Source organism: Enhydra lutris, unplaced genomic scaffold, assembly GCF_002288905.1.
Source record: "Enhydra lutris kenyoni isolate GAN:26980312 unplaced genomic scaffold, ASM228890v2 scaffoldscaffold86, whole genome shotgun sequence".
Taxonomy (NCBI): domain Eukaryota; kingdom Metazoa; phylum Chordata; class Mammalia; order Carnivora; family Mustelidae; genus Enhydra; species Enhydra lutris.
The window spans coordinates 2,757,856-2,783,934 of NW_019154170.1; the positions used below are offsets into that span (position 1 = coordinate 2,757,856).

The 26,079-nt window shown below is 59.6% G+C and overlaps 1 protein-coding gene across 2 annotated transcripts in view; it reads right to left on the minus strand.

Moving 5' to 3' along the window:
* LOC111161727 (lysine demethylase 4B) overlaps window positions 1–26,079 on the minus strand; it is a 98,445-nt gene that overhangs the window by 38,265 nt on the left and 34,101 nt on the right. For both annotated transcript variants that reach the window (XM_022525606.1, XM_022525607.1), the window contains 3 exons: window positions 16,372–16,421; window positions 12,292–12,395; window positions 8,404–8,541 (listed from right to left, as the gene is read on the minus strand). In XM_022525606.1, coding sequence (XP_022381314.1) covers window positions 8,404–8,541; window positions 12,292–12,395; window positions 16,372–16,421 — 292 coding nt within the window. The remainder of the gene's footprint in view (window positions 1–8,403; window positions 8,542–12,291; window positions 12,396–16,371; window positions 16,422–26,079) is intronic.

Below are 26,079 nucleotides of genomic sequence, written 5' to 3' on the forward strand. Positions count from 1 at the left end.
GCCCCTCCCCGTGCTGCTCATCCAGCAGGAGACAGGAAGGCAACACAAGTGTTTCTCTGCGTCTGACTGGTAGGTCTGGCGCTTTGTTCTCAACTTCTGAGGAACTACCCTTTCCCAGCCATCACAAGCCCCCACAAAATGACCAAAAACATATAAAACAGGGCACTCTTGTAAAGCAAGATAAAAAACACCGAAAGCCAGACCTTCCTTGAACACCATGCAGCAAAAGGAGAGCCCTCCCAGGCGCTGAGCTCCCCCAGCTGACCCCGCCACTCACACCTCCGTGGCCTGGCCTACCGGACCTCGAGGCCACCATGGCTCCTCGGCTTTGGGAGCCCTGGCCCAGCTGGGGGCAGCGCCCCCCTCTGCCTCCAAGCCTGGATGGCGCTCTGTGGGCTGGACTTCAAACAAGACCTCTCAAGGCTGCTTCCAGGGGCTACGCACCATCAGGCTCAGGGTGGGGGGGTCCATGGGCAGCAAACACACATCTTCCATAGAGCTTGACCTCCCCCAACTGACACGTGGGACCCAAATACCAACAAATTCCAGAACCTGGTGGACCCCGCTGGAGTATGAGAGCTCCCGTCTTGCTAGCAGCTGCTCCCCAGATGCAGGGGGACCCCAAGGCACACACAGACGGAGCTCAGAAGAGACTTCCAGGGCCTACCAACACTTCACGGGGTACAGCCCTGGGAGGACCAGAGGGAGTGCAGGGGCCCATCCAGAGGACCTGCTGCTCCCCCTGCCTGTATCTCCTTCTAGAATGTTCTCCACAAACCAACAAACACAGATGGCCTTTTCCTGTCATGGCCCACAGCCACTGTTTACACCCCGTCTTTTCTCCAGGACACCTTTTCGGGGAATGGCCCACCTGAGAACTCAAGGAGCCGCTCACCCTTTTTCATGGCTGTATAGTATTCCAACATCCAGATGGTTCATCACATGTGTGGGCTCTTAGGTTGTTTTCAATCTTCTATGTGCCCAAGAATCCTCTATACCCTAAAATTAATACCATTATGGCTTGGATGAACCCCTAACTTCACTTCCCTCAGCTGACTCTGCTAACAGCCACAACCTCCATGTTTCTGGAGAACAAGATGGGCTCCTGTTCTTTTTGTTCAGCTCTCTTTACCCCCTGTCATGGGTGCCAGTCCACATTCTTTAAAATGTGGATTGTGATTTTTCAAAAAACCACTCAGCCTTCCCTTAGCAGCCGGCCCCTCCCACCAATTGTTTCCGCTTGTTCACAGGCTCCGCCCCCTGTGTCTTCCCTGCCACGAGAACTGTCAGGGCTCACCTGCAGGGACGGACACCACAGACGATGCCCGGTATCAGTCACCAACCACCCTAGCACAGAACGGCCATTTGGCAGAGGCAATAACTAGAGTCAGGCTACCCTGGCGAGGGCACAAAGCCAGCAGACGCCCCAGCCCCCCAAGCACCCCACTGAGGACAAGACAACTCCATTCTGCTGGAAATCGGGCAGGGGCGGGGGCACGGAGTGAGGGTTCATGGTGCTGCACACACTCCATCCGGCATCTGCTGGGCACGCACTCAGACCTCTGAGGGGCCCCAGGCCGAGATGCCCTACTCTGGGCCCCACTCCCAATGAGCATTCCCGACCGGCCGCTTGTGCTCTATCTGTGCTGGGACACGGAGGGCACGGACACCCTGGAGCCCAAAACCAGTCACAGGGAAGGTGGACACGTCACGGCAAGACCCACAGCCATCTGAGCGCCAGACAGCCCCCGCCGGGAGCTCCAACAGTGGAGCGACTGCTGCAGAGCGCCAGGTCCAAAGCCGCATGCCACCCTCCTCCCAGCAGCACCAGAGCAGACGTCCGGCATGGCCAGCGACCAACGGGCCTCTTCCCAGAACAATCGGACCAGCAGGCACTTGGGCCCATAAAGCGTTAAACACCCCCAACGGGGGCAGAAACCCAGCCGAGGAGCCCACATGCACTTGTGATGGCTCACAGACGCTGCGACCCCCCGTTTCTGCGGTAATTACCAGCGCTGCAGCGAGAGACAGAACAAACCAGTTCATTAGGAAATCCACTGGAAGCTCTCAGAAGTGCTTCATAAACAAAACAATTAGGCGCACGGCTCCCAGGGCTCCCCTCAGCCCTTGACTGCGGGCTGCCCCCACCACCTCCCCCCTGCAGATCCCACAGCCAGCCAGGCGGCCAAGGTCCCTGGCCTTGGACTCAGCCCGATGCAGCCCCCAGGAGGCCCCGGCTCCAGCATCACCCTCCTCCCCTTTCTCCATGAAGGAAGCCTCCTCCACGTGTTGCTGTCCTCTCTGGGGCCCACAGGTGTGACCCTGCCCACCAGGACGGCCCGGATGGTCCTGCCCGTCTGCAGCCCGGGCGCTCCCACCTCCCATCCCGCACAGACGGCAACGGCGAGCGTGATAATATGAAGCCGGCACTAGGTGCTCGGTGGCAGGCGCCTACACGAGCGCTCCCACGACACTTACAAAGGCCAGAGAGGAGGACACCACATGCGGTGGAATCCACGGGAAGGCCGACAGGGCTGGGGGCCCTCCGGAGCTACTGTGTGGCCGTGATGACCCGCCGGCACGGCAAAGGACAGAGCGACAGGCAGCTCCAGGGAAGGAGTGAGGGGCAAACACACTTCACACAGCAATTTGCCGCGAGCCCCAAGCACCTGGCTGCTGAGCACCGTAAATCACAAGCCCGGCGAGGCGCGGGGGCAGGTGCACGGCCGGACCTCCAGCCCGGTTGGGTTGCGGCTCCCCGCCTGCTGCCACCTCCACTTGGGCTCCTGGATCATCGCTTCCCAAAACAGAAGGCACACGATCTGAACAATTCGGTTCCCATTTTACAGGAACAAAGGCCAGTGGGCCTCACCCGATATGCCTGGCATCTGGGGGGCCAAGGGCCCTCTCCCCTCTTCCACACTTGGCAGAAGGCCCCTCCCGGCCAGATGCCTCTGGGGTCGGGGGCGGGGCGCGGTGGTGGTGGTGGTGGTGGTGGTGGTGGTGATAAGTTCCCAGGGAAGCAAAGCTCTCGGCAGGCGGCGGCCCAGACAGCCGGCAGAAAATCAGTTAAGTGCACCCGGGCTCCTGGCCCAGCAAATGGGGCTTTAATTCTCTCTCGCTCTGTTTAATCCGCCGTCAACTTCCGCACCTGCCTTGTGAAGGAGCCTGGGATGTCGGCACCACCTAGATGAGGAAAAGAGCCCCTGGTCCGGCTTTGCCCAGCGCCACCCCCCACAGAAGCAGCTGGGATTGTGCAGAGCTAATCCAACGGAGCGTGTAGCCTTGTAGGGCGACTTCAAGTTCACACCAAGAAAGGGTGGTGCGTGCACGTTTCCTTTCTCTGCGCAAAACTGGCACATCCCTCTGATCTCCCCGATTGTAATCCCACTACAAAGACCACCCGTTTGAGCACAGGAAATTCTGTTCTCGGAAATGGAACACAGGCCTCAGGAGGCAACTCCCACCAGCTCAGTCTAGCCCTGGACCCCCCCGCAGGAGGCGGCTGCCAGCCTGGAGAGACAGCCCCGGGTGGGACTGGGACAGGTATGCTCCAGAACTGTCAACGGGCAGCCGCCTCCCAGCAGGATGAGGGAAACAGGCAGGGTGTGAACGTTCTGGGCCCCTGCCACCATGACCTTGGCGGTTACTTGACCTCTCCTGCCCTCGAGAGGTCACAAAGTTCAGGGTCACCTGGCAGCAGGGAGAGGGAGGGAGGGAGAGACACAGGAAAGGAAAGAGTGTGGGCTCTGAGGAGGGGTGGAGCTGAGGAAAGCCTGTGCTTAGAACAAAGCAGCAGCAGCTCAAGTGACCTGGGGCTACACTGGCCCCACACCTGCTCTGCACCAGGCCCTGTAGCTTCCTAGGGTCCCCGGGCCCCTGCACCCCGCCCCACCTCTCACCCTCTCCCTGTGGGCCCAGCTCACTCCTGGTGCTTCCTATGCACACAGAAGGTGCTCAGCAGCGCTCAGGCGACTGAGTCTGCACGTGACTCCGAGCTCCCCTTGCTCCCCGCGTGGCGGGAGAACGGACGCCGGGCTGGAGTGACCCGGTCTGAGCCTGCTGGCTCATTTGGTTTTTCATTCCTGTTTCTAAAACAAACCAAAAAAACCACCCTACCAATAGCAGCCAGAACCTTCCACCTCAGGGGGGCTACAGGGCATTCACAGAGGAAACCCCCAGCAGGAAGGGCAAGGATGATCACTTCTCCCTCCCCTGAAGAGCTACACTTGCTCGTAAAAAAAAGAAGCTGCATAAAAAAGACAGAAACGTATCGAGAGCGTGTGTTAAGGAACCAAACTGCACCACACGGAGCTAACATCCACCAGCGCACCCCCCACCCCGCACACGTGTCGAGCGAGGTTACATGTGTGTCACTCAAACTGCAGGGCCCCTCTCTCCCCCCTGCTGGGGGGTGACGCTGGCAGGAAGTTCCTCCCCCCGCACCATGTCCCTGTAATCACTGCCCCCTCCTAGGAGTCCCAGCCTTGACCCTTGGGCACTCAGCGGTCTCTGCTCACCCCATCCCCCAGCTGGCTTCTCCCTAATTATGTAACACCCTGGGGGCGATCTCCCTCCATCCATCCCTGCTCCAGATGGAGGCCCAGGGCTGCGCCCAGGAGACTGACAGCTCGGGAAGCAAGGGTTTTCATCTGCTGCTGTGCCCCGGTGACAGGGCTGTGCGATGCAGAAACTGTGGCAGGAGTCTGGGACAAGGAAAGAGGCAGCGTCTTCCTGCCCGTCCCACCTCAGTGCAGGCCTGGGAGGGTCCGGGCAGTGGTGTCACACCGACGGCTCACGAAGGTGAGCGCCAGCGAAGCGGTTCAGAAAGGAGAACCACGGAAGAAAGCAAACACCAGAACACACGTCAGCTCAGCAGGGAAACCAGGGCGGCTCAGCCTTGCACCGGCTGCGAGGGCAGGGGTGCTACGGTGTAAATACTGCCAAGGGAAGGCCAAGCCAGAGAGCAGACCCTGGGTGAGAGGCCCCGAGGAGAGCCCTCTTGAGGGCTCTGGCAAGAGGCTGTAGCCGGGCGGCTTCCTCTGGCCCACAGGGGAGACCGCCACCCGGGGCCTGAGCCCCCTACTCCCGGGTGGGAAGTCTACAGGTGAATGGCAGTGGCACAATGGCCATCTGGCCAGGCCTGCTGATCAACCTCGGCCACCAGCACCCTCACAGGCCCACCCAGAGGCTCTGGAGGCAGCAGCCATGGTGCTGGGCGTGGCGGTCAGGACCGGGGACTATGCTTGAGAGAGCAGACCCTCTGATACCAGAGACCCTGGGGGCTGGGAAGGCATGCTAGAGGCAACCGGTCGGCCCTGACTGGCCTAACCTGAGCCTGCCCATGCCATCGGTCCTCCAGGCCAGCGGCAGCCCACTTTCCCTGCCACGACAAAAACACAACTATGTTCAGTTCTGCAGGCCAGGCGGTCTCTGGAACAGCTACCCAAGTCCGCTGCTGCAGGAGAATGCAAAGACACCTTGTCAATGAACGGGTATGGCCGTGTGCCAATAAAACTTTATTTATGAACAAGAACTCTGAGTTTCATTTTAAGTGACATGTTGCATGTTCTTCTTGGGATTTTTTTGCACAACTCTTTAAAAATATAAAAATCATTCTCAGGGGGCGCCTGGGTGGCTCAGCGGGTTAAAGCCTCTGCCTTTGGCTCAGGTCATGATCTCAAGGTCATGGGATCGAGCCCCGTATCGGACTCTCTGCTCAGCGAGAAGCCTGCTTCTCCCCCTCTCTCTCTGCCTGCCTCTCCGCCTGCTTGTGATCTCTGTCAAATAAATAAATAAAATCTTTATAAAAAAAAATCATTCTCAGATTGTGGACCACACGAAGACAGCCTGTCAAACGTGGCCTGTGGGCCCCCGTTTGCTGACCCTGCTCTAGAAGGACAAAGAACACCTGGAACTCGGAGGCCGGCCAAGTGCAAGAATTTGGCAACAATGGGCCAGCCCAGAGGGAGTGTGACCGGAAAAGGGACAAGGGGCACAGTGAGGCGGGGGGGGGGGGTCTTCCTGAGAGCCTGAAGACGGTGAAGAACCAAGCTGAAAGTCTCTAAGATCTGGAAAGTGGTTGGGGCACCTGGGTGGCTCAGTCGGTTATGCATCTGCATTCGGCTCAGGTCATGATCCTGGGGTCCTGGGATCGAGTCCCATGTTGGGCGCCTGCTTCACCCTCTGACCCTCCCCCATGCTGGTACTCTCTCAAATAAACAAATGTAAAAAATAAATTAAAAAACCTGGAAAGCAGAAACACTCTCCCTGGGTCCTGAGGAAGGTGTGCGGAGGAAGTAGCCCCGGCACAGATGGGGGTGGGCAGCGGGGGCCAGCGGAGAGAAGCCCTTGCTCAGGTAAAGCGTCCTGGGATCCTCTCCAACCCCACTGGCCCTAACACACAGCCAAGGACCCCGCAGGTCCCTGAGAATTACCCGACCTCAACCAACTCCCTGCCCCTCCCAGGGCCTGCCTCTGACACGCCTCAGCTGTCATACGCGAGGCCAGGCACCTTCACTGCGTCTCCGGCCTGGATGGCTTATGAGGCAGCAGTGCTAGCGAGAGGCAGAGATCATAGCCCCGTCCCACCACCGAAAAGCCTGTGGGCTGCCCTCCAGGACTGCACGGACGGATGCCCCATGGCCAACGGTCACTCCGGCTGAACCCCGTGCCTTCCTGCCCCGGGGGTCGGGGCGGCTGGGGTGGCTCTGCGAGGTAGCCCGGCACGGGGCCTGGCCACGGGCCCAGACCCGGCTGGCGCGGAGCACTGCACGCCACTCGCGCTGTAATTTCACGCTACGCCGCCCGGCGATGTAAGCGCGGAGGCCCAATCTAAGGCAGCACTTCCCAAATGTCACTTGTTTGTGAACACATGGCTGAACCCCAAATTGCTTTTACTATCTGGGCAGTCCCTGCCGGCCCCAGTGCAGTTCCGGCGCCGACGGCACCTCCAGGACAAGCCTGCGATCCTGTCCAGAGCTTATGACTCAATCGCAGCTCCCACCGCGGCCGGGGCCCTAGGCGCGCACCCGGGCCCCGTGGAATTCTCTGCACGCTGTCTCACCGTCCCCAGTGCCCCCACGGTCACGTGAACAAAACCACACACTCTGGGATAACCCATCGTTCCTTTAGGTCCAAAGAAAAAGTTCTGGTGTCCCGCCCCTTCTCTTTCAGCGGAGCCTGGCGTCTCTGCCAAAGACGGCCCCCCGGAGAAGAACCCTAGCACTCCCACCCCCGAGTGCCTCTCCAGTCTCTGCCCTGCAAAGCCTGGTTCCTGTTCTGAACTGTGCTGACACAGCGAAGCTGGAGAACTGGGTAGTTAGAAACATAAGAGGTGAGCCCCTCCGTCCAGACCCACGCTGCCCACCAGCGGCAGGACGCAAGCCAGCCGCGTGGGTTTCAGTCCTGTCTCCACGCTCGAAATGAGAAAACAAACAGGAGATGCTCACTTTAATGACATATTTGGTTTAACCCGAACTATGCAAACACATTGGCTACATAACCCGCACGAACCACTTATCTGTGGCGATATTTCATGTCCCTGGTGACGCACCGAGCCTCGGACGTGGCGTGTGTTACACCCACGGCTCAAGGCCATGACCCCACACGTGGCCAGCAGCCTCCGTGCTGAGCCCCATGGGGGTCACCGCTGCTGGGTCTTGCAAGAAACCCTCCGACTGCCCTGGTCCTGGGCGCTGACTCAGAACTGGCCAAACGATTCCTCGGAGGAACCCCCAGGCTCCAACTTGGGAGGCTGGCAGGAAGCACCCCGTTTTCACATCACGCTGGCCCGGCTGGAGGGAGTATTCCTGTTCCACGCGCCCCAGCACCAGAGAGACACCCGTAACTGGACCTATCTGCAGTAGAGAGAGGCCATGGGCTGAAACCCTGGGCCAAAGCCTGAGCCAGTCTGACAGGAGGAGCGCGTCACCTTCTGGGAAGGCTGTGACAGGGGCCCAGGGCTGCAGTGGCAGTAATGGGAGGAAGGCCCCTGGTGCAAGCCTGTTCCCACTGACAACCCCTTCTCACTGCCTCAAAGTGAGGCCCTCTGAGAATAGGAACAACAAATTCCCAGGAAAAGAACCAGAGGAGTCCTCTTGTCCGCCAGTGATCTCCACGGACAAACCAGACACCAGGAAGCCCTCGGGCCCAGAGAGCAGGGTCTGGTGGGGAAGGTCAGTCCCCAGCCGCAGGTCACAGGCTCTGTGCCTCCTCCTGGCTAGTTCCGGGTGAGGAACGTCCTGGGGATGAGTTCACTGAGGATCCCAGAATCAGACGCTGGTGGAGAGACCAGGCCCCCCGCCGGGTCTAAGCAGAGGCCACGCAGGCCCAGGACCGAGGGGCGGGCTGGCAGTGGCCAAGCCCCATAGGGACCCTTCCAGCGGTTCCGCCGGCACTCACCTGAGTGGCCACCTTGCCGTAATCAATCCACCGCAGAGTGGCGAAGTTGGTAGATTCTGCACAGTTGAAGCCGTGATTGAATCCGGCATGGTAGCCGTAGGGAAACGTGATCATGAACTCCCCGGCCTCCTGTGTGATCTGGGGAGGGAAAGGCCAACAGGTGAGCCCGGCCAGCAGGCGAGGGGCGAGGCCCAGAGTCAGGAGCAGAGGCTACCTCGCGGCTCCCCCACTGAGGTCAGAGAGGCCGGAGAAACAGTGCGTTAGCAGGACACAATGTCAAGGCAGGGAGCTCTGCCACGTGAGCTGATGGTTCCGGAGCTGCTCAAGCGGCCTGATTCAGCCTCTGAGACAAGAACCCAAACCAAGGAGCCGGGTGTGAGTGACGGGGGAGAAGGCCCACAAGGACCCCAGAGGGAAGTGTCTATAACCTTCGCCCCAAGGCCTGGAGATAAAGGTGGCGACCCCCCTGGGTCCCCTCCTCCTCCTTTCCCCCCACCCCCTTCCCCCCAGGGTGGCACTGAGCCCATCACCCAAGCACTCCAGAAGACACTGGATCCGAAAGAGGGATGACAATTAACGGTGGTCCCTGTCCCAGAACACAAGAGGTGAGGCCGGAGGTCCGATCCACAGATGCGGAAACCGCAGCTGCTGGCATGGGAGTGACTCTCTTGTTTTCCGGGACTGGGAGTAACCAGTGTCCCGTAGAGGAACAGACCACCGTGGGCAGCCCCCCACCCAGCAATCCCCCCGCCATGAGACAGGCCTCCGTCCCTGAGGAGTTCGTTTCTCGGGTTTCATCGAACGGCTTTGTGCAGACTGTGGTCTTGTGTCTGCCTCTGTCCCTTGGTGCGACTTCCAGGTCCTCTGTCCCTTCTGGTTCCTAAAGGGAACCCCATTGTGCGGGTATGCTGCTGAGCACTTCCCCGTCCTCCTGCCGACAGACCACCGGCTGTTTCTGGAGTGGGGCTGTGGTGAGGGTTCAAGAACGCGGTGGGGCCATTCTCCCCACAGACACGCATGCCTGCGTTCCTGCGGGGCCTCCTGGCAGTGGCTCGTCTGGGTTTCCGAGAACCTGCCCGGTGGTTTTCCACGGTGGCCCCCCATGCAGCCTCCACCCCGGTCGCAGTGGGGAGAACCCATCAACTTTCCTCCTGGCCAGTGTTCGGGGGGTGGGTGGGGTCCCTCCGGGTGGGCTCCGGTATCTCCTCGTGGTCTCGACTGCCCTTCTCTGACGCCTACAGGTGCCTAAAACGTCCTTTCGCCAAGTATCTCCTTTTGCGCCTACTTAATCAAGTTGCTCGTCTTTCTGGCGTAGCTCCGTATGACTTCTCAGGCTCGCTAATCTGTATTTATTTCTCCAGAGAGATGAGCAGCAGCGGCTGGATTCATTTACGTAACCAACAAGAAGTCAGACCCTGTGGGGGTGGGGGGGTGGGAGACATCCCAAAGCCAACCACGGAGTCAAAAATCAATCAAAACTGACACAGCCTGGAGGAAAGCCAGTCCTTAAGAACACGAAGATATTTTTCTTTTCAAGTAATGAATTGCACCAATCAAGGGAAGTCAGTGTGCATTAAGCTATATTTTTAAATTACTGTCCAAGTGACAGGCATGGGGGGGGTGAAGCCCACGCATGGCAGGAGATGGTGAGTGGGGGGTGGGGAGAGAACACTCAGTGTCCCCGAGGCCCCAGCAACGCCCCCGCACACCGCCCTGGGCCCAGCAAGGATTCTCTGGGCCGGCTCCCGCCGTAGGGCTGTATGAAATGAGTGGCTAATACAATTAAAATGTAGGAATTTTTTTTTTCTTTGAAAACATAATTACTGATTTTCTTATCCTTTCTGAGCTGACCTTGGATAGCATCATCTTGCTCTCCCGCCAAGCCGGCCTGCCTGCTCCCCTCCCCACGCAGGGCACAGGCATGAGCAGGGAGCCTCGCAGGCAGGCGTGCCCTACGGGGGTCCCCGCAGGGGCCTCCCTCTCCCGGACGGTCACTCCCTAAACCAAGGCCTAGAAGTAAAGTGCTCAGGAAGGCCGGCAAGATTCGGTCACAAAACCGACACCCTGGTGGCTTCGTCTCGAGTCCCGGTGTCTGTCCTCCGTGTCACCGCCACCAACACGATCCCCGCTGGAAATCAGAAGGCGCTTGGGACGACGGCTAGGCCGCGCAGTGAAGTCAGAAGCAGCGCAGGGACGGCCAGCGGGAGACCCTGGTCACGGAGGAAAGCCTGAGCGCCGCTGCCTCCCCGTGCTCCAGCAGGATAAATGAGGAAGTCCGTGGCAGATTACGGAAATACACACTTTTAATTATTAAAAAGCTCTGCTATTGATCTGCTTTTTCTTCTAGAAGTAAACACCATTACAAAGATTTATAAGGGGAGCGCAGGAGTCACTCCCCGCCCCCGGCCGCCAGGAATTCCGATAAGGGGACCCCTGCGGACCCAGTCTGGACATTCATCTGGAGCCTGACACTGGTCCCTGCTGGGCTGGCCTCGGCCTCCGTCCTGCAGGCCTGTGGACCGTTGGGGGCCGGGCTGGTGGGGGGAGCCCAGCCTCTGAGAGCCAGCTGACCCAGGCCAGGAGGCCACCGCCTTCAAGGGACGTTCAGGCATCTCGTGCACCAAGCGCAGTGCCAGGCAGATGGTGCCGCAGCGGAGGGGAGGGTGCCCGCCCGCCGGCTCCTCGGACGGGCCTCTCTCTCCTGGGAAGCAGCACCCGTGAGAATGTTCTCCACAACCCACAGGAAAGCAAGTACTTTTCACTTCTGGGAGCAATGCTGGGTCTGTCTGTGAGGTTCCTGGTAACTGGTGGTGTTCAAATCAGGGGCCGAGGGGAGGAGAGGGAGGCAGAGAAACCTGCGTTTCTCAGACCACGTGCCGCTCCCTGACAGACGAGCCCAACGGCTAGAGCGAACCCCCAATCTGCACGCTAATGCTGTGGACGATGTGACTGAAATGTCAGAAGCAATTTCCAATCCACTGACACTCCCAGCAAGGGTGGGCGTGAGGGTCTGGTTACAGAACTTGCTCCCGTGCCCAACAAATGCTCCTGTAGGGAGACCTGCGGGAACCAGAGTCCCAGGAAGGGCCTCCTCTCCCGACCTGCCTCCGCTACCCAGACCAGAGTCTGCTCCGGCCTCTCCGGAAGGTTCCGAACAAATCCCTCTGGTCCAGACCAACCTGGGGATGCTGGCCTAGACCTTCCCATCCAGGAGGCTTATCTGTAGGGAAGGGACTGTCTGAAGCGGAGAGTGGGTGAGCCCCACTCCGGGGCAGAGCCTCTGACGAAGGCCCAGGTCTGGGAGCTGGCCTTCCACCGCTGCCCACCTCCCCACCCCAACTCCCCAGCTTCAGGCCTCATTCATCACAGCCTTTGCGGAGGACAAGCGGAGCACCCCCCGGGGCAGTAAACTGAATGAGTTAGCAGTCTTCACACTGCGGGAGGACCACAGATTTCTTTTCCAAACAGGTATTTACTCTCGCAAAGGACATCTGCAGTGGGCCATGGGGTGCGGCCAGAGAGCAGGGCAAAGAGTGGGGGTCACGGGCACTGCCCAGTGGTCCTGTGGCTTCCCAGGAAGTCTGTGGGAGCTGTCCCCCCACTGCAATCCCAGCCCTGTAGGACCCTGCAGGGCAGGCGGCCAGCAGCCGCACTGGGCAGGGGACTGAGTGTGGGAGGGGGTGGGAGTTACGTAAGGCAAGACCCCACCCGACTCTCCCCTCTTCCATCCTCACCCCCCACCACAGCAGAGCTGAAGGCTGACTGCCCAGCCAACGTGCCCTTCCCTGGCTTGCCAGTGTTCTTCTAGAACCTTCTATGGGCTTAAGAAGCCAGGCTTCCGGGACATGGGTGGTCCCCTGAACCGGGGCCCTGGCTGCCCCTACGTACCCGGCTGAACGGGATGCCGTACTTCTTGAGGATGATGGGCGAGATGAGGGTCATCTTGTGCCGCAGGAAAGCATCACAGCCCTGGGAGCTTCCGGGGAAGAACCCTGGAGCAGAAAAGACGGGCATCAGTAGGGTGGGCGCAGCTGAGCAGGCCTACTGTGGGCAGCGTTCGCCTCCCATCAGGCACGGAGCATGGAGCCGTGTGGCCCCCAGGGAACAAAGCACACAGGAGCCTGCCCGAAGCCGTGTGCTCGGCTGGCGGCAGCGACGGCAGCCCTCGGGCCTCCGGTGAGTGAGCCCAGAGCCAGGAGGGGCCGTGGCCATCTGTGCAACCGAGTGTGCCCCCAAGTCACAGATGGGGTGTGGGCCAGGGCACAGCTGCACAGGCCACCCCCTCTGAGCACCCCACACACAACACCCGCCGCACTGCACGTGCCCCGTCGCTCAGCCAACATAACGGTGCAGCAGCGGGAGAAAGGACACCAAGACGGACGCTCTCAACCCGGGAAGCCATGGGCAATGCTCCCCACACAGCCACGGCTGCAACCAAGAGGATGAGAGGCCCCTGTGCAGGCCCCAGAGAGGCAGGCTCCGGCTTTCGGCTGACCCTCCGAGGCCCGCGGCGTGGCGGGAAAGGAGCAGAGCAGCCTGACCCCGGCTGACCGTCTGCGACACACGAGATGCGAGTTCACATCCGGGGATGCTTTCTGTCTCACAGTGCAGACCACACAGCTCGTTTAAATCAAGCTTCGTGAACGTACAGAAGTCAGACCATCGGCTCTATCTGCTCAGAAACTGTGTTTGGCTAACGTAGTTCAGGGACCTTTCCCAGTCGCTTGTTGGCTAAAGCTCCCAACAACGATGTGCAGGTCTCAAGGTTAAAGAAAAGCCCCGCGATTCCACGCAAAGGTGCTGGGCTCCTCACCCGAACCATCACTGAGAGGCAGCCAGGGAGGGCTCCCTTCAGGACCGGGCCCTGGACACAGCCCGCCCGGGGACCCTCCCGGGAGCCGACCCAGACCACGGGCCCCCAGCCTCCGGGCCAGAGCACACTCCCAGGGGCTGGCCAGCTAGAGAGGGCACGTTTGCATGTGTGCGTGTGCTGTGTGTAAGCACAGGGCCCTGCCCACACGCCCGCTGGGGGAGGGGGTGGGGGTTGGGAGGCCCGCCAGCAAGGACACGACTGTGACTGCGAGGTTCTAGAAAGTGCGAGGGATTACTGAATCCAGCAACTTTCCTTGGTGCTAAAAGCGTTTCAATTAGAGTTATGGCCCCTGCCGCCCGGCCCGCGGCCTCTCTGCAGTCCCTCTTTTTAATGCACAGTTTAAGTGGCTCTCATTAAAGCTCTAATAAAGGCGCACATTTTAAGTGATTAGCACCAATCGCACGCCGACACATTAACGCTCTCTCCGTGGGCTCCGCGACTCTCCCCGCGAGCCCATTTGGAGCTTGGCTATTCATTTTCCATATTCATTGCAAACTCAATCCATCCATCTCAATAATGGAGTCTGTGCCGCATGCCCCCCAAAAAGTTTGGAAGGGACACGGAGGAGGGCAGTGACTCACTTGCCCTAGAACCTCTCCCATCCTCCCTCTGAGGAGGGACGCAGGGGAAGCAGGAGGCCAGCCCTCCCGCCAGCACCACAGCTCCCCACCCTCCCCCAGGGCAGACGGCCCCGGCCCCCCTGCCGAGGACTGACTTCAAGAGTCCACGCTGGTCACAAACAGCGATGGGGCGGCCCCCAGGGGCCTCCAGCCCCTGGCTCGTCCTCTCCCAACCCCGGCACTGAGCGCCCTGCTCGTGCCCAGAAAGCAAACCAGGCCAGACCCAGGGGCAGCAGGGCCTCGGCTGCAGGAAGGATGTGGGGAGCAAGCCAAGCTCCAGGGAGAGCGGCCACGGCCCTGAAGGACCTCAGTTCTAGCTTTTCTAGGCGACTCTCGGTCGTCCAAAGGCAACACTTCTTTTCCGGTAGAAAAGGCACAGAGAGGAAGAGTGCGCGAGGCGTGGCTATAGCTGCAAAATCCAGGGGGCGCTAAATGCAGAGAAGCAGGCAAAGGGGGGTGACGCTAGCCCTGGGGTCACCAGAGGGCACCCACATACACCACTCCGTGGCACTTTCTTCTGTGGCTGTGGTGGGGTGGGAAGCTCAACAGTGGCCCCCCCCCAAGATGGCCACGTCCTGCTCCCCAGAACCCGGGACTATGTTCCCTTCCATGCGGCAGGCAGTCCGCAGATGGGATTAAGTGCAGGACCCTGAGATGGGGGCCCCAGCGTCACCACAGGGTCTCCATGGAAGTGAGGCAGCAGAGGCCATGTGACCACAGGACTGGGCCACAGGCTAGAGCCGGTGCCTCTGGAGGGAACAGGTCGAGAAGCCTGAACTAGAGCCTCGGGAGAAGCCAGCCCAGCCCACGCTGGGTTCAGTGGGGCCCCTGACCTCTGGACACGAGGAATGAGCCTGGGGGTTAACCTGGGCTCTTTCAGAGCAATTTCGGGTTCACAGCACGACGGGGAAACTTGTGCCGTTTGGAGCCTCTGACTGGTGATTTGGGATAACAGCAACAGGAAAAGAAAACGACGGGGAAAAATACTTTTCAACTTGTATCTCAAAATTAATATTTGTATTCTAAATTTATATTTTAAAAAATACATCGGGAAAACATTTTAATTTGGTTTTTATTTTAGATCTTAATAAATAAGAGAAATCGCTCTTGGCTAGGACTGTAAGTGGCATTTCTACAGTGAGAAGCATGGTCCTGATATGGGGGTTCAGCCCTGCCTGTGAAGACAGAGCCCGGGTTTCCCACATAACAACACCGCCGGCCTCGAGGCTGGGCGAGCCGGGCCTGGGGCTCTGGCCCCACTCTCTGACAAGCTTCCCTCTGTCCTCATCCTCGGAGAATCAGTGTGTAGCAGGCATGTGGTGAACAGATGGGCAACTAGCATAGGAGCCCCATTTTCCAGAAAGCTCCACCATTTCCATCTCCAAAGTCAACACCAGCAGGGGAAGAGCACAGTGGGCATTCCTTGGGGGAGGCATGAGGAAGGGACAAAGGACGGTGGCAGGTCGTTAGGGAGACTGCACCAATGCTGAGTGATGGCTTCTAGATTTCGTGGCTGCCAGCAGGGAGGGGTCAGGCCGCCTGCCACTGCCACCCAGAGGGTCAGAGTGATCAGACGGCCCCTGCGCTGTCCCGGCAGCTCCCAGACATCAGGGCCAGATCCCCAACTGCCCCGCCTGCCCGGGGGCTTTTGGCCAATGAGGGCCAGACTCTTAGGGCCAGCAGGGTCTCTTCACGTAGCCCCAGGCACTTACAGCCACCTGCCGTCAGAACAGAGCAATGCAGGAACCCCACCAGTCCCTCTGTCAGGATGGTCGGGGGCCTCAGCATCACCCAGTAGGGTGTCTGGCTTGTCTCCAAGGATGCCATGACCTGAGGACCTGCCTTTACCCCAAGTGGTCAGTGCCCCCTCTGCAGACACAGCCCGGGACCCTCTCTGACAAATTCCGTCAGCCCAAGAAGCCCCCAAGGGGCTGGTCTGGAGGGGCTGCTGGAGGGGCCGTCTGCGGAGGAGTCCGGGAGCAGGCGCACGCGCACGAGCAGCCCGCCGGTCACCGCGCAGCTGCGGGGCATGGGCGAGGGGCCCCGCACCAGACTGCTGCTTTTCCAGACCAAACACAGACTGTAAGGCCTAGAGGAGGCTGTGACACAGTGCCAGGCGCCGGGAGCGAGACAGAAGAACGCGGCCACCACCCCGCCCCGGCCTGCTGGAGCCCACAGTCACACCTGGCAGCTCCATGCTCACAACCCGGAAGAAAACGAGTTTAAAGCAATGGCCTCCTGTGCGTCATTCACGAGGTGACCAGCCCCATAGCGGGGGCGGGGGGGGGGGTAGATCTGATGATGAGTGGGAAAGGAAATGGAAAATCACAGTGACAGCTTCCAGCACCCACCACACCCAGAGATGGAAACTCGCACAGAGAGGGCGACCCAGGAGCACAGGGCTGCCACCCCCTGCCCCCACCCCTGCCCGCCTGGGGCCCAGCTCCCCACCCGCCCGGGGGCGCAGACACATACCAATGGCCAGCCGCTCCAGGCGCTTGCCGTGCTCCGGCGGGATGGCGTACCTGCGAGAGAAGGGAGGCCCGTCAGACGCGAGGGCACATGGGGCCGCCGCACATCCGAGGGGCCCCGGGGCGGCGGCCACAGCCTCAGAGCAGAACTGAACCACGGCAGCCATGGGTGCTGTGAGAAGGGGCAAAGGACAGCGAGAGGGTGGCAGGGCAGGAACCCACACAGCCAGCCACAGTCCGCGGCCTCCCTGATGGCCTCCCTGGACACCAGGCTGGACACCATCCCCGTTCAGCAGCGCTAAACCTCTATGAGGCTTAAAAAGGCAAACCTAAAAAAGTGAGCCCAGGATCAGAGCTGCAGGGGAGGGGCTGGAGGGCCCCCCACGCCCCCCCACCCCCTGCACCCCTCGGCAGTCTCCTTGCCTCCCACGCCCCCAGCCCCAGGAGCCTCCCAGGAAGAAGCCTCAGGAGCAAGACACACTTCATTTGTCGCCACTCCCCATGGTTTATTTGTACACATTTTACGTCTGAAAGATTCCTGAGGCCCCATCAGAAATAAGAAAGATGGAAGGTGGATGTTTGCAAACAGATGAAGCCAGAGGGACACCCTGCTGACGGCTGTGTACGGAAGCTGGCGTGCCGGGATGGCGGGGACTCTCTCCCGGAGGGGACAGCCTGGGCAGGCAGGGCCGAGCGGCCCCACCCCAGATGGTGTGCCATCCCGGACTTGGAGGAAGACGGGCAGAACCGGGATGTGGGTCCTTAACGCTGAGCGCAGGCGTCTCTCTGTCCCAAAGAGGAAGGGACACAGTAAAGACTCCATCTCCACAGCTACTGCGGCACCCCAAGCCCCATCGGGGAGAAACTCCAGGGCCACACTTCTCGCCCAGGGGGGATCCTGCCCCCTTGGGACTCAGGGCCGTGTCTGAGGACATCTGTGATTGTCATAACCACAGGACAAGGTGCTTCCAGTGCAGAGGGGGTGGGTCGGGGTGCTGCTCAGCCCCCACAGCGCCCGGGGACAGCCCGCAGACGACCCACCCCACGTCCACGGTGCCGAGGGGAGAGACCCTGCGTCAGCACACCCCATGTTCTAGAACAAGTCCGATGTGGGGGCGCATGGCACAGCACACCCTCCATCCTCCCTCTCGGTGCAGGAGGCAGGATGGGAAGAGCCGGGGACCGGGAAGCCGGCCCAGACTCTGCAGCTGGCTCAGTCCATTCCAATCAAGAGGGTGATTAGTGCTTTTTAATAAAATAAAAGGGGGCAGGAGATAAGGCAGTCTCTAATCTACCAGGATAAAAATAATTAATTTCTGGGCACACCGCAGGGCCCTGGAGGAGACGGCCCAACACCTTCGATTCTGTGCTCACCAGAGAATTTTCCACCGTCTGAACAAAGACGAGGTGACTCTTCTTTAAACAGCCTTTTATCACTGACGTAAGGATGATAAAAGTTAATCCCAATCCCAAGCACCTTTGTGGGATTAACGTCCCCCCAAACAAGGAAATGAAACATTCCGGTCCTTGTGGGAAGATGCCGGAGGACGGAGGATGGGAGGAACTAATTTACGGCTCCAAGGCTGTGATGATTAATGCAATACCCCCAGTCTACAATGCTGCTTTCACTTAATGCTGCTTTCACTTAATTACCGCCTGTAATTGGGAGTTGTAAAGATAAGATTAATTGAATCTGGTGGATGTTAAAAGTTTAATACGTCGGAGCGTGGCTCCTCTGTTATCAGAAAGCACAGGCCGCTGGACGCCGGGCCCGGCGCTCAGAAGAGCGGCCCCTGGAGGGTTACAAAGGAGGCTGGACGCAAAGCCAACAGCCACAGGGACTTCTGGGCTCCCACAGCCGAGGGAAAGCTGCCCTCCCGCCACGCGGAACAACCCAGAGACAGCCTCAGGGTGCCGAGAAGCCCCAGCACCGGCAGCATGCCCCCAGCCCACACCCCGGGGCCTCGACAAGATGCAAGTCTCAGATCTCAGGGGAAGGAGAGCGGAACCAGAGCACAGGCTCTACCGACACACAGCTCCGAGCGAGCCCAGGCCGCCTGCCCAAAGGAGGGGGTCAGTGAAGGTTCCCTCTACGGCTCCTTCCAAAGGCTTCGAGAAACTCCAGCCCTGGGGGCTATAGGTTCTCTCAGAGACCTCTCTCCATGCGGGGCTATAGGTTCTCTCAGAGACCTCTCTCCACGCCACGGCCCTAGGGGCGCCCTGGGAGGCCCCGCACAGTGGGGGCCCAGGTGAGCCTCCCAACAGGGCTAGACATCCGCCCCTGGAGAAAAGTCCCCCCCCCCCAGGCCCCTTGGGACCCCTACAGCAGAGACATGTCTGCCTGGTCACAACCCCATCTTGCGTCCCGCCACGGGCGGAGACGTTCCTGACTCTCCGTCCGGCTCTGGGGGAAAGAAGGACGCGCAGGGCCATGTGGGTGGAGCCTGTCTGCTCGCCAGCCCCCGAGGCGGGAGCTCTGTCTGGCCATTAGCGAGCGAGTTCTTGGGAACATAAAACAGAGTCGGTTTTATTGGTCACCAACGTGGGGGCAATTTATCTCGCTCCCCAGGAACTCTGCCCCATCACAAGGTCAAATATCATGGCCAAACTCACTCCACTCGGCCGGCCGGTGCGCCCCTCTGGACATGCAGCCGCAGTCGCCGGTGACAAAGTGCTCCTGCACGGCGTCCTCGGCCGGCCAGCCTCCCCGGCTGCTCTGGTCCAGTCCATTCTGGCGGCCAGCAGGCAGCTGCCCCGGCCCCTCTCCCCTCCCACTTAGCCCCAGAGCCCTCTCAGAACCTCCCTCCCCTGGTACTCCCCATCCCTCTCTCAGCCGTGTCAGGAAACCCCTCAACCAAGGCTAGCCATCGGCCCTGATGCTGTCCCATTGGTCCAACAGCCCGAGGCCCCCCCCAGGGCCAGCCACATCCCAGCCCGAATTGGCACCAGACAGCTCTTCCCCCAGGCCCGGGCTGCCCCTGGCTGGCCCTCACTTCAGGACAGCCCGAAGGGCCCAGAGGGTCTGCGGCCCAGCACCCAAGTCACGGTGGAACAATCTGGAGAAGCTGGATAAGGACGTGGGCAGAACGATCTCCAGAATGCGGTGAGCATGAGAGGGCGAGCAAACCGGAGGCTTCCGAGAGCAGAACTAGAAATGGGGAGTGCAGGGGCGGGTGGGGAGGGGCAGGGAAGGCCGTAAGAGGAACGGGCACCCGTGAGGGCCGCTCAGACCCCTTGCTTGTGACCGTCTGAGGGAAGCATCGGCTACGATCAGACACACGGTGCGTCCTGGTCCTGAGGTCGGCCAGGCAGGAGTCTGGAACGTTCTCCACAGTGTCCCATTGGGGTCTTTATCTCTGTATTTCACCAGCCCTGCCCTTCGACACGTTCTCTCTGCTTCAGAACGCTTCACACTAAACACGTCCCAGCAACAGTAAACCAGAAAGTTCCAGAAAAGTCGGCACTGTCGGAACGGTAGCCCTGGCCACCTCCAGGTGACCCTGCAGGGCTGCAGCTGGACCCGACAGGCTCCATAACCCCGGGTTTAATGCCGCAGAATTGCCCAGAAGGCCGGGAGAGCCAGATTCAGGCATCATTTGCCAGAAGCCCTTTTCGGAAAGGCAGTTGTCTGCAAGCGTCGGGGTCTCAGGGAGAAAATAAAAACAAGTTTTAGATTAGGAATAAGGTACACGGAGGCAACAGGAGAGACCAGAGTCCCGGGCACCGGGCCCCTCAGGTGAGGACGTGCGGCGCACCGTGGTTCAAAGACCACCACTGTCCAGCCATTTCACAGTTCAAACGACCAGCCAACCGGCAGGAACACACGAGCTGCCAGGCCCACACTCAGGCCCCAAGCTCCTGAAGGAAGCGACACCCAGGTCTGGGGAGGGACCAGATGCACTGCTCCAGGACGGCGGGCATCCCCCCAGCCTTCCCTGCTCCCTCCTTTACACTTCGAGGCACTCGCAGGGCATGCGTCCCCCTCCAATCACGGCCACCCCAAGAAGGCAAAGCTGAAACCCTCAGACGTGCCGCAAGGCCTGGGTCCAGAGCAGTGCGCGATGACATCCGGGCTCTGCGGCCCGACACATGGCAGGGGCTGACCCGTCTATGAGTGCAGCCTGGAGGCTGGGGAGCTGTGCCATCCGGCCGGCCCTGAGCTACACGTCTTAACACTGATGCCAGAGGGCACGCGGTCTCACCAGCCCTGCGGAGGCCAGGCCTGAGTCTAAGCTGGTGGCAGACCCACCTTGGGGACACCGCGTGGCCCCAGAAGAAATGCACGCGTCCCAACAGACTCAGCGGGCCTGATGAAGACACTCCAGGGCTGGTGGCGACCAGGCAGCTTGGGGGGCCGGACAGAGCTAGGTAATTAAAAGGAGAGGCATCCTCTGCGGCCAAGGGACAGGCCGCTTCCATTTTACTGACCCACCGGCCCAGGAAAGTCTTCCTGTCCGCCGCGGAGGATGCTATTAATAGTGTCATTTTCTTGGTGTTTTGTTTATTCCCCTGGAATGGCTTGATGGATGTGAATAATTATCAGACTATAAAAGCCAGCAAATGTGCTATTTTCTATCGCTCTAAATCATCAAACAAATAAAGTGTGAAACAGCATTTTTGAATATAATTTTCCCCTCTAATGGCTTAGAATTATTATCAAGAACAATGAAAATAAATAAGCAAATGCCTTCTGAGTTAAAAATTAAATGAGTGTGTCACGAAGAGGAACACAGACCATCTTGGAGAGCAGGGACCTGCTCTGGAGCCATTAGTTATGAAGACGACGAGCAGCAGGGCTCTGGGCCGTGCAGGCTCCCTCCAGCCAGAGGCATGAGTGCCCGTGGCCGCCTGGCCGGTGTGTGGGGGGGAACAGGATGTCTTGGATGAGGGTGCTGGGGTACCCTGTGAGCCTAGCTGACCCCTGACAGCCGCCCAGGACCCTGCATGTCGTCGCCCAACACAACCCCCATGGGGACAGCCACACGGAACAGCAGAAAGGCTGCTGGGGGGCCGGCCTCTGCCTCGCCTCTCCTGGGCCACAGACTGACGACGCCAGAGGGACTGCTGACTCTCAGAGCAGCATGGACACCCACACTCATGGGACAAAGGACAAACAACGTGAGACTCCGCCAGAAGGAACCCCACCCACCGCACGGAGCCCAGGGGCTGCTCCAGCCGGCCACCCCCATCTCCTCGAACACAATGGCTGCCCCAGGCTGCAGGGGCCCGTTCCAGGTGGACTCCGGGTCCCTTGCCAGGAGGGCAGCATTTCTACAGTATGTTCTCCTGCCTGCTGCCACAGTAACAAGACTTGCTGGGGGCCAAGGCTCTCAAACCCCAACCGCCCTTCTCATGAGGCCCTGCAGCCCCCACTGGGGCCCCCCGTGGAACCGTCTTGCTGGGAGTCAGGATGTGCAGCACTGTCTTTTTTTCTCCCCAAGACTCATGCGACTCTCTGCCGATGACAGTCGCCCAGCCTGACAGCTTCCGCTGTACGAGGCTCCCAGCGACCAGGTGCCGTGGTGAGCAGAGGCTCATCTCCCCGGCCTTCCTCTCTGTTGAGGAACGTGTGCCAAGAGCGGGGGTCCAGCCAGGAGCCCTTTGGAAATGTCAGCTCAGCCTGACGCGTGTTGGAGGGTGAGGAAGTTAATTTCACAGTGTGTGCACAAGGCCTGGGCAGACAGGCCCCTGGCCGTTTAACACGCTGTAATTACGGAAACAGAAACAAGAAGGCAGAGGCTACTGGAAGTGCTGAGACCATGTGTCGAGTCGGAGGCCACCTGGCACGAGCCGGCCACCCGCGCAAGCCCAGGAGGCCACGGCAGCTCCAAATGCCAGCAGTCCTGCCAGGGCCCCCATGTGCCGAGCGTGCAGAAAAGCCGTTACTGCTGCGATCCTCAAATATGAAGCCCCACCTCGGCCCACAGCCCACACCTGCTCTCGCCACACGGTGGCCGGACAGTTCCAGCACACAGAGCCGTGGTCTGGGCGGGCCGAGCAGAATGACCCAGTCACGGAACGGGCCGCCCCACAAGCCTCCTGGCTGCCGGGGCACCATCTCTGAGCCAGTTAGTGGAGCACGAGGGCCCAGAGAAACACAGTCACGAGTGGTCACCCCTCATCTGAGCCACAGCAACACATCAGGTGACTTCTGTGTCCAGCATTTCATGTATGGCGGGTAAGTTAAGCCTCACTAAATCTATTAGCAACACCCCAGCTCCATGGACATGGGAGTGATGAGTTCATCCCTGCCCAAGTTTCTAGGCTCAGGGCCACAGATGCACTTGGCTCTACAGTATCTTCCGGGCCTTGAACCAAGGCATCCATCGGTTAACATGAGCTCTGTCAGAGGAACCAGAAACCTGCAGATAACCCCTCTGGAAAAGGCAGCAGGCCCCGGTGGTTTTACTAAGAGCCCCACAAAACCATCACACTAAAGGGCTGTGCCTGCTTATGCACATTACTAACAGGAAGATCAAATGCTACTGAACTCCTTCTACAAATCTGGCATATTTTTGAATGAATGAATGAATGAACAGGAAACCCTGTCACCAACACAGGACAAAGACACACAAGAAAATGCTAGGCCATCTCTCACAGCTGCCAAGTCCTAAATTAAACCTTGGAAAAATCAGACAGCGAAGTGTATTACAAGACCAAGAAGGACTTGTAACCCTCAGGGTTGCAAAGACAGCCCAACAAACAAAACTCTGTGTAAGGTTCCAAGCCACTCAGTATGAAAGCTCTTAGCCAACTAGGACTGGGAGGGACCTCCCATGATGAGGCAGGAGAGGCATTCCGGGAAGTTGGGAGCAAGGCAAGCTGCCCATTATCACAGCACTCCTCGGCACCATACTGAAGACGCTAGCCGCTGTCACAGGCCAAGGAAAAAAGATAAGAGGACAGTAACGACTAGAAGGGAAGAGACAAACTCTTTCATGAACAACACAATGTTCGACTTGGGAAAGCGAAGAACAAGCTGGTAAATGAAAGACGAAGCATTCCAGTAAGGGAGCAGGACAAACCACCGGCGCCAGGACAGCCTGACGTCCTTTGCCCCAGAAAGACATTCACAGCGGGCCATGAAGCCCTCTAGGGTAGACTCTGCCCTTGTCTGTGGCCCGAAAGCAGGAGATGCTCCCCACCAAGGAGGTCAAACACAAGCCTGGCCGTGGGCCCACCAATGACAGAATCGCAATCTGACCCAGGAGAGCCGATGCACAACTCTGCAAAGCGGGCGTGGCCCGGTAATGTCATCATTCGTCGCCTCTGAGCAGAGCAGGAGACCCACAAACGCGTTTCGGAATGCCCCCTCCCCTGTGACCCAGTCCCTTAGGAAATGAGGTAAGGGGACCAGCTCGTGACCTGACGTGAGGACTGGCTGACTTCAAGACACAGTGTGGTGGGGGTGCTAAGCTGTGTGTGAGCCGGGGGGCCTTATCGTGATGGGTGGAGTGTGAAAAGAGACTAGTAATAGTCACACAGGGTGGCCCAGGTCATCCGGGGCCGATGTCACCCCACACACTGGTCTGGAGAAACAAAAGACGTTAGAAAAACCAGCCGACAAACTGACTTGCCTTTAAACCCCGAGGAAAGGCGTGCACAGATCTGCACAGATGGACAGCCTGGGAGCCCCGCGCCCACAGGGATGGGAGGAAGAGGAGCCATTACCAGCCCAGTCCACCCGGGAGGGGAGAGCGGACCTGGCCTGGGGATGGAGGGGACTCTGGGACCCTGTCCCAGCTACTCCAGACAGAACCCGGAGCGCATTTCCAAGTCCCTCCGGCCCAGGGATAGCCCCACGTGGCCCCTCTTAGTCACCACTGCACCGGGGAGCTCCGCCTGGACTGCAAGCCCCCTCCCGGAGTGGGCGGCTGGAACGTCTGACGGCAAATGGGCGCCTGCCCAATTTCTATTGAGAAATCCCTTTTTTTTGTTGTTTTTTAAAATTTTATTTATTCGACAGAGAAAGAGGCAGTGAGAGTAGGAACACAAGCAGGGGGAGTGGGAGAGGGAAAGCAGGCTTCCTACCAAGCAGGGAGCCCGATGCAGGGCTCGATCCCAGGACCCGGGGATCATGACCGGAGCCAAAGGCAGATGCTTAATGATTGAACCTCCCAGGTGCCCCAGAGAAATCCCATCTTAACTTCCCAGGAACCTCGTTCCACAGAGTCAACCCCCCTCATTTGTCCCGGCGCTGGGGCCCCTTTATGCAATGAACACAAACCCTTGCTGTGGAGATAGGATCGGCAGAGGACCAGGGCGGCTTGTTCCCAGGAAAGAGCCTTACTGAGCCACGGCGGTTTTATCTTTAATGGATCGTTTTACGGGACAATAGGCAATGGAATTCAGTATCTGGCACAAGCAGTGTCAAGGATTTCAAATAATGACATTTTTATTGAAACACGCAGGAAATAAACAGCGGAAACCGGGAGTCTCCGACGGGATGACCGTGGCGAGGATGCCGGACGAACAGGCCTCCTGCACGGAGACAAAGGGATGGCGTGGGCAGGAGGGGAGGCCGAGGCCTCTCACGGGGCCCTGGGCCCCACCTGCCCTGGCACCGGCCCCCGGGAACGGGGGATGCGGGGCGTCCGGGCCCGGCTCACACGTGGCCAGCCCATGTTAACGAAGAGAGACACCTCACAAGGTGAGCCGTGTCAAGCCTGCCATTAAATGTTACCAACTCGGAGGCAGCTGATCCCAAGCCCCAGTTTATTTTAGACCTGGGAATTATTTCTGTTACAGGACGGGGCTGAAAACGCCAAGTCACGTGCGTGCTTGTTTTTGATGTTTTTAAAGCACTGGGAGGGGGTGCCTTTGAGGCTTCCAAAGGCAGGCACCGAGGATGGGGCACCCAGGCCCAGCGGCAAAGGGGGACCCGGAACCCCCAGTCTCCCCCTCAAAGAACTGGCCTGGATTCCCACTCATAAAGCGAGCTGGAGGTGGCCTCCCGTGGCGCCCACACCCCGGGCCCACAGGCCAGCTGCCCTGGCCCCAGAGCTCCTCGGGGCGGCATGTGCTAGAGCGGGGACGCCCCCTGATGCACTGGCGTTGAAACATGTGTGCCGTGTGAACAGGCAGGAACAGGGACACGTCTGGAGAGCATGAGAACTCGGAGGGACACGGCTGAAGACAGCAGTTTGCTGTCGTCCGCAGCTGAGAGGCATTGGACAGGCCAGTGTCAGCCACCCCACGTCGTAGCAGCACGAGCCCAGGTCACAGCTACGAGCCGGGTGGGGCCTGGGAGGGGGGTGGGAGCCCAGCCAGGAGGACATCTTCAACGTCGGGGGAGGCTCGGGTCTGCTAAGTGATTTCCCACGTCCTGGACACGTTGGCGTTCGTCGTCACACACACCCACAGACAGCAAGGCCTACAGACCCTCATGTGGGCACACGCTGACAGGGAGGCCCCGTGCGTCTCTGACGGACCCTCTTAACTACAGGGCTGGCTCCGGGGAGCACACAGCTCACACCAGCCTTACAAACAGGCGCCCGGGGCTCCAGCTTCCCCGTGTCACACTAGGCTGAATCTCAGCATGCCATCCAGGAGGCCAAGGCCACAGGCCACTCGGGGTCACTCCTGGGGTCAGTCCAGGCCCTGGCGCTGGTCAGCCGCGCTCAGCATCAGGCTGGTGAGAGCAGGCAGACTGACCCTCCAGGGGAGGCCCCGAAGGGAGGGCGCCAACAGGTCCCGTCCTGGCGACGCGGCT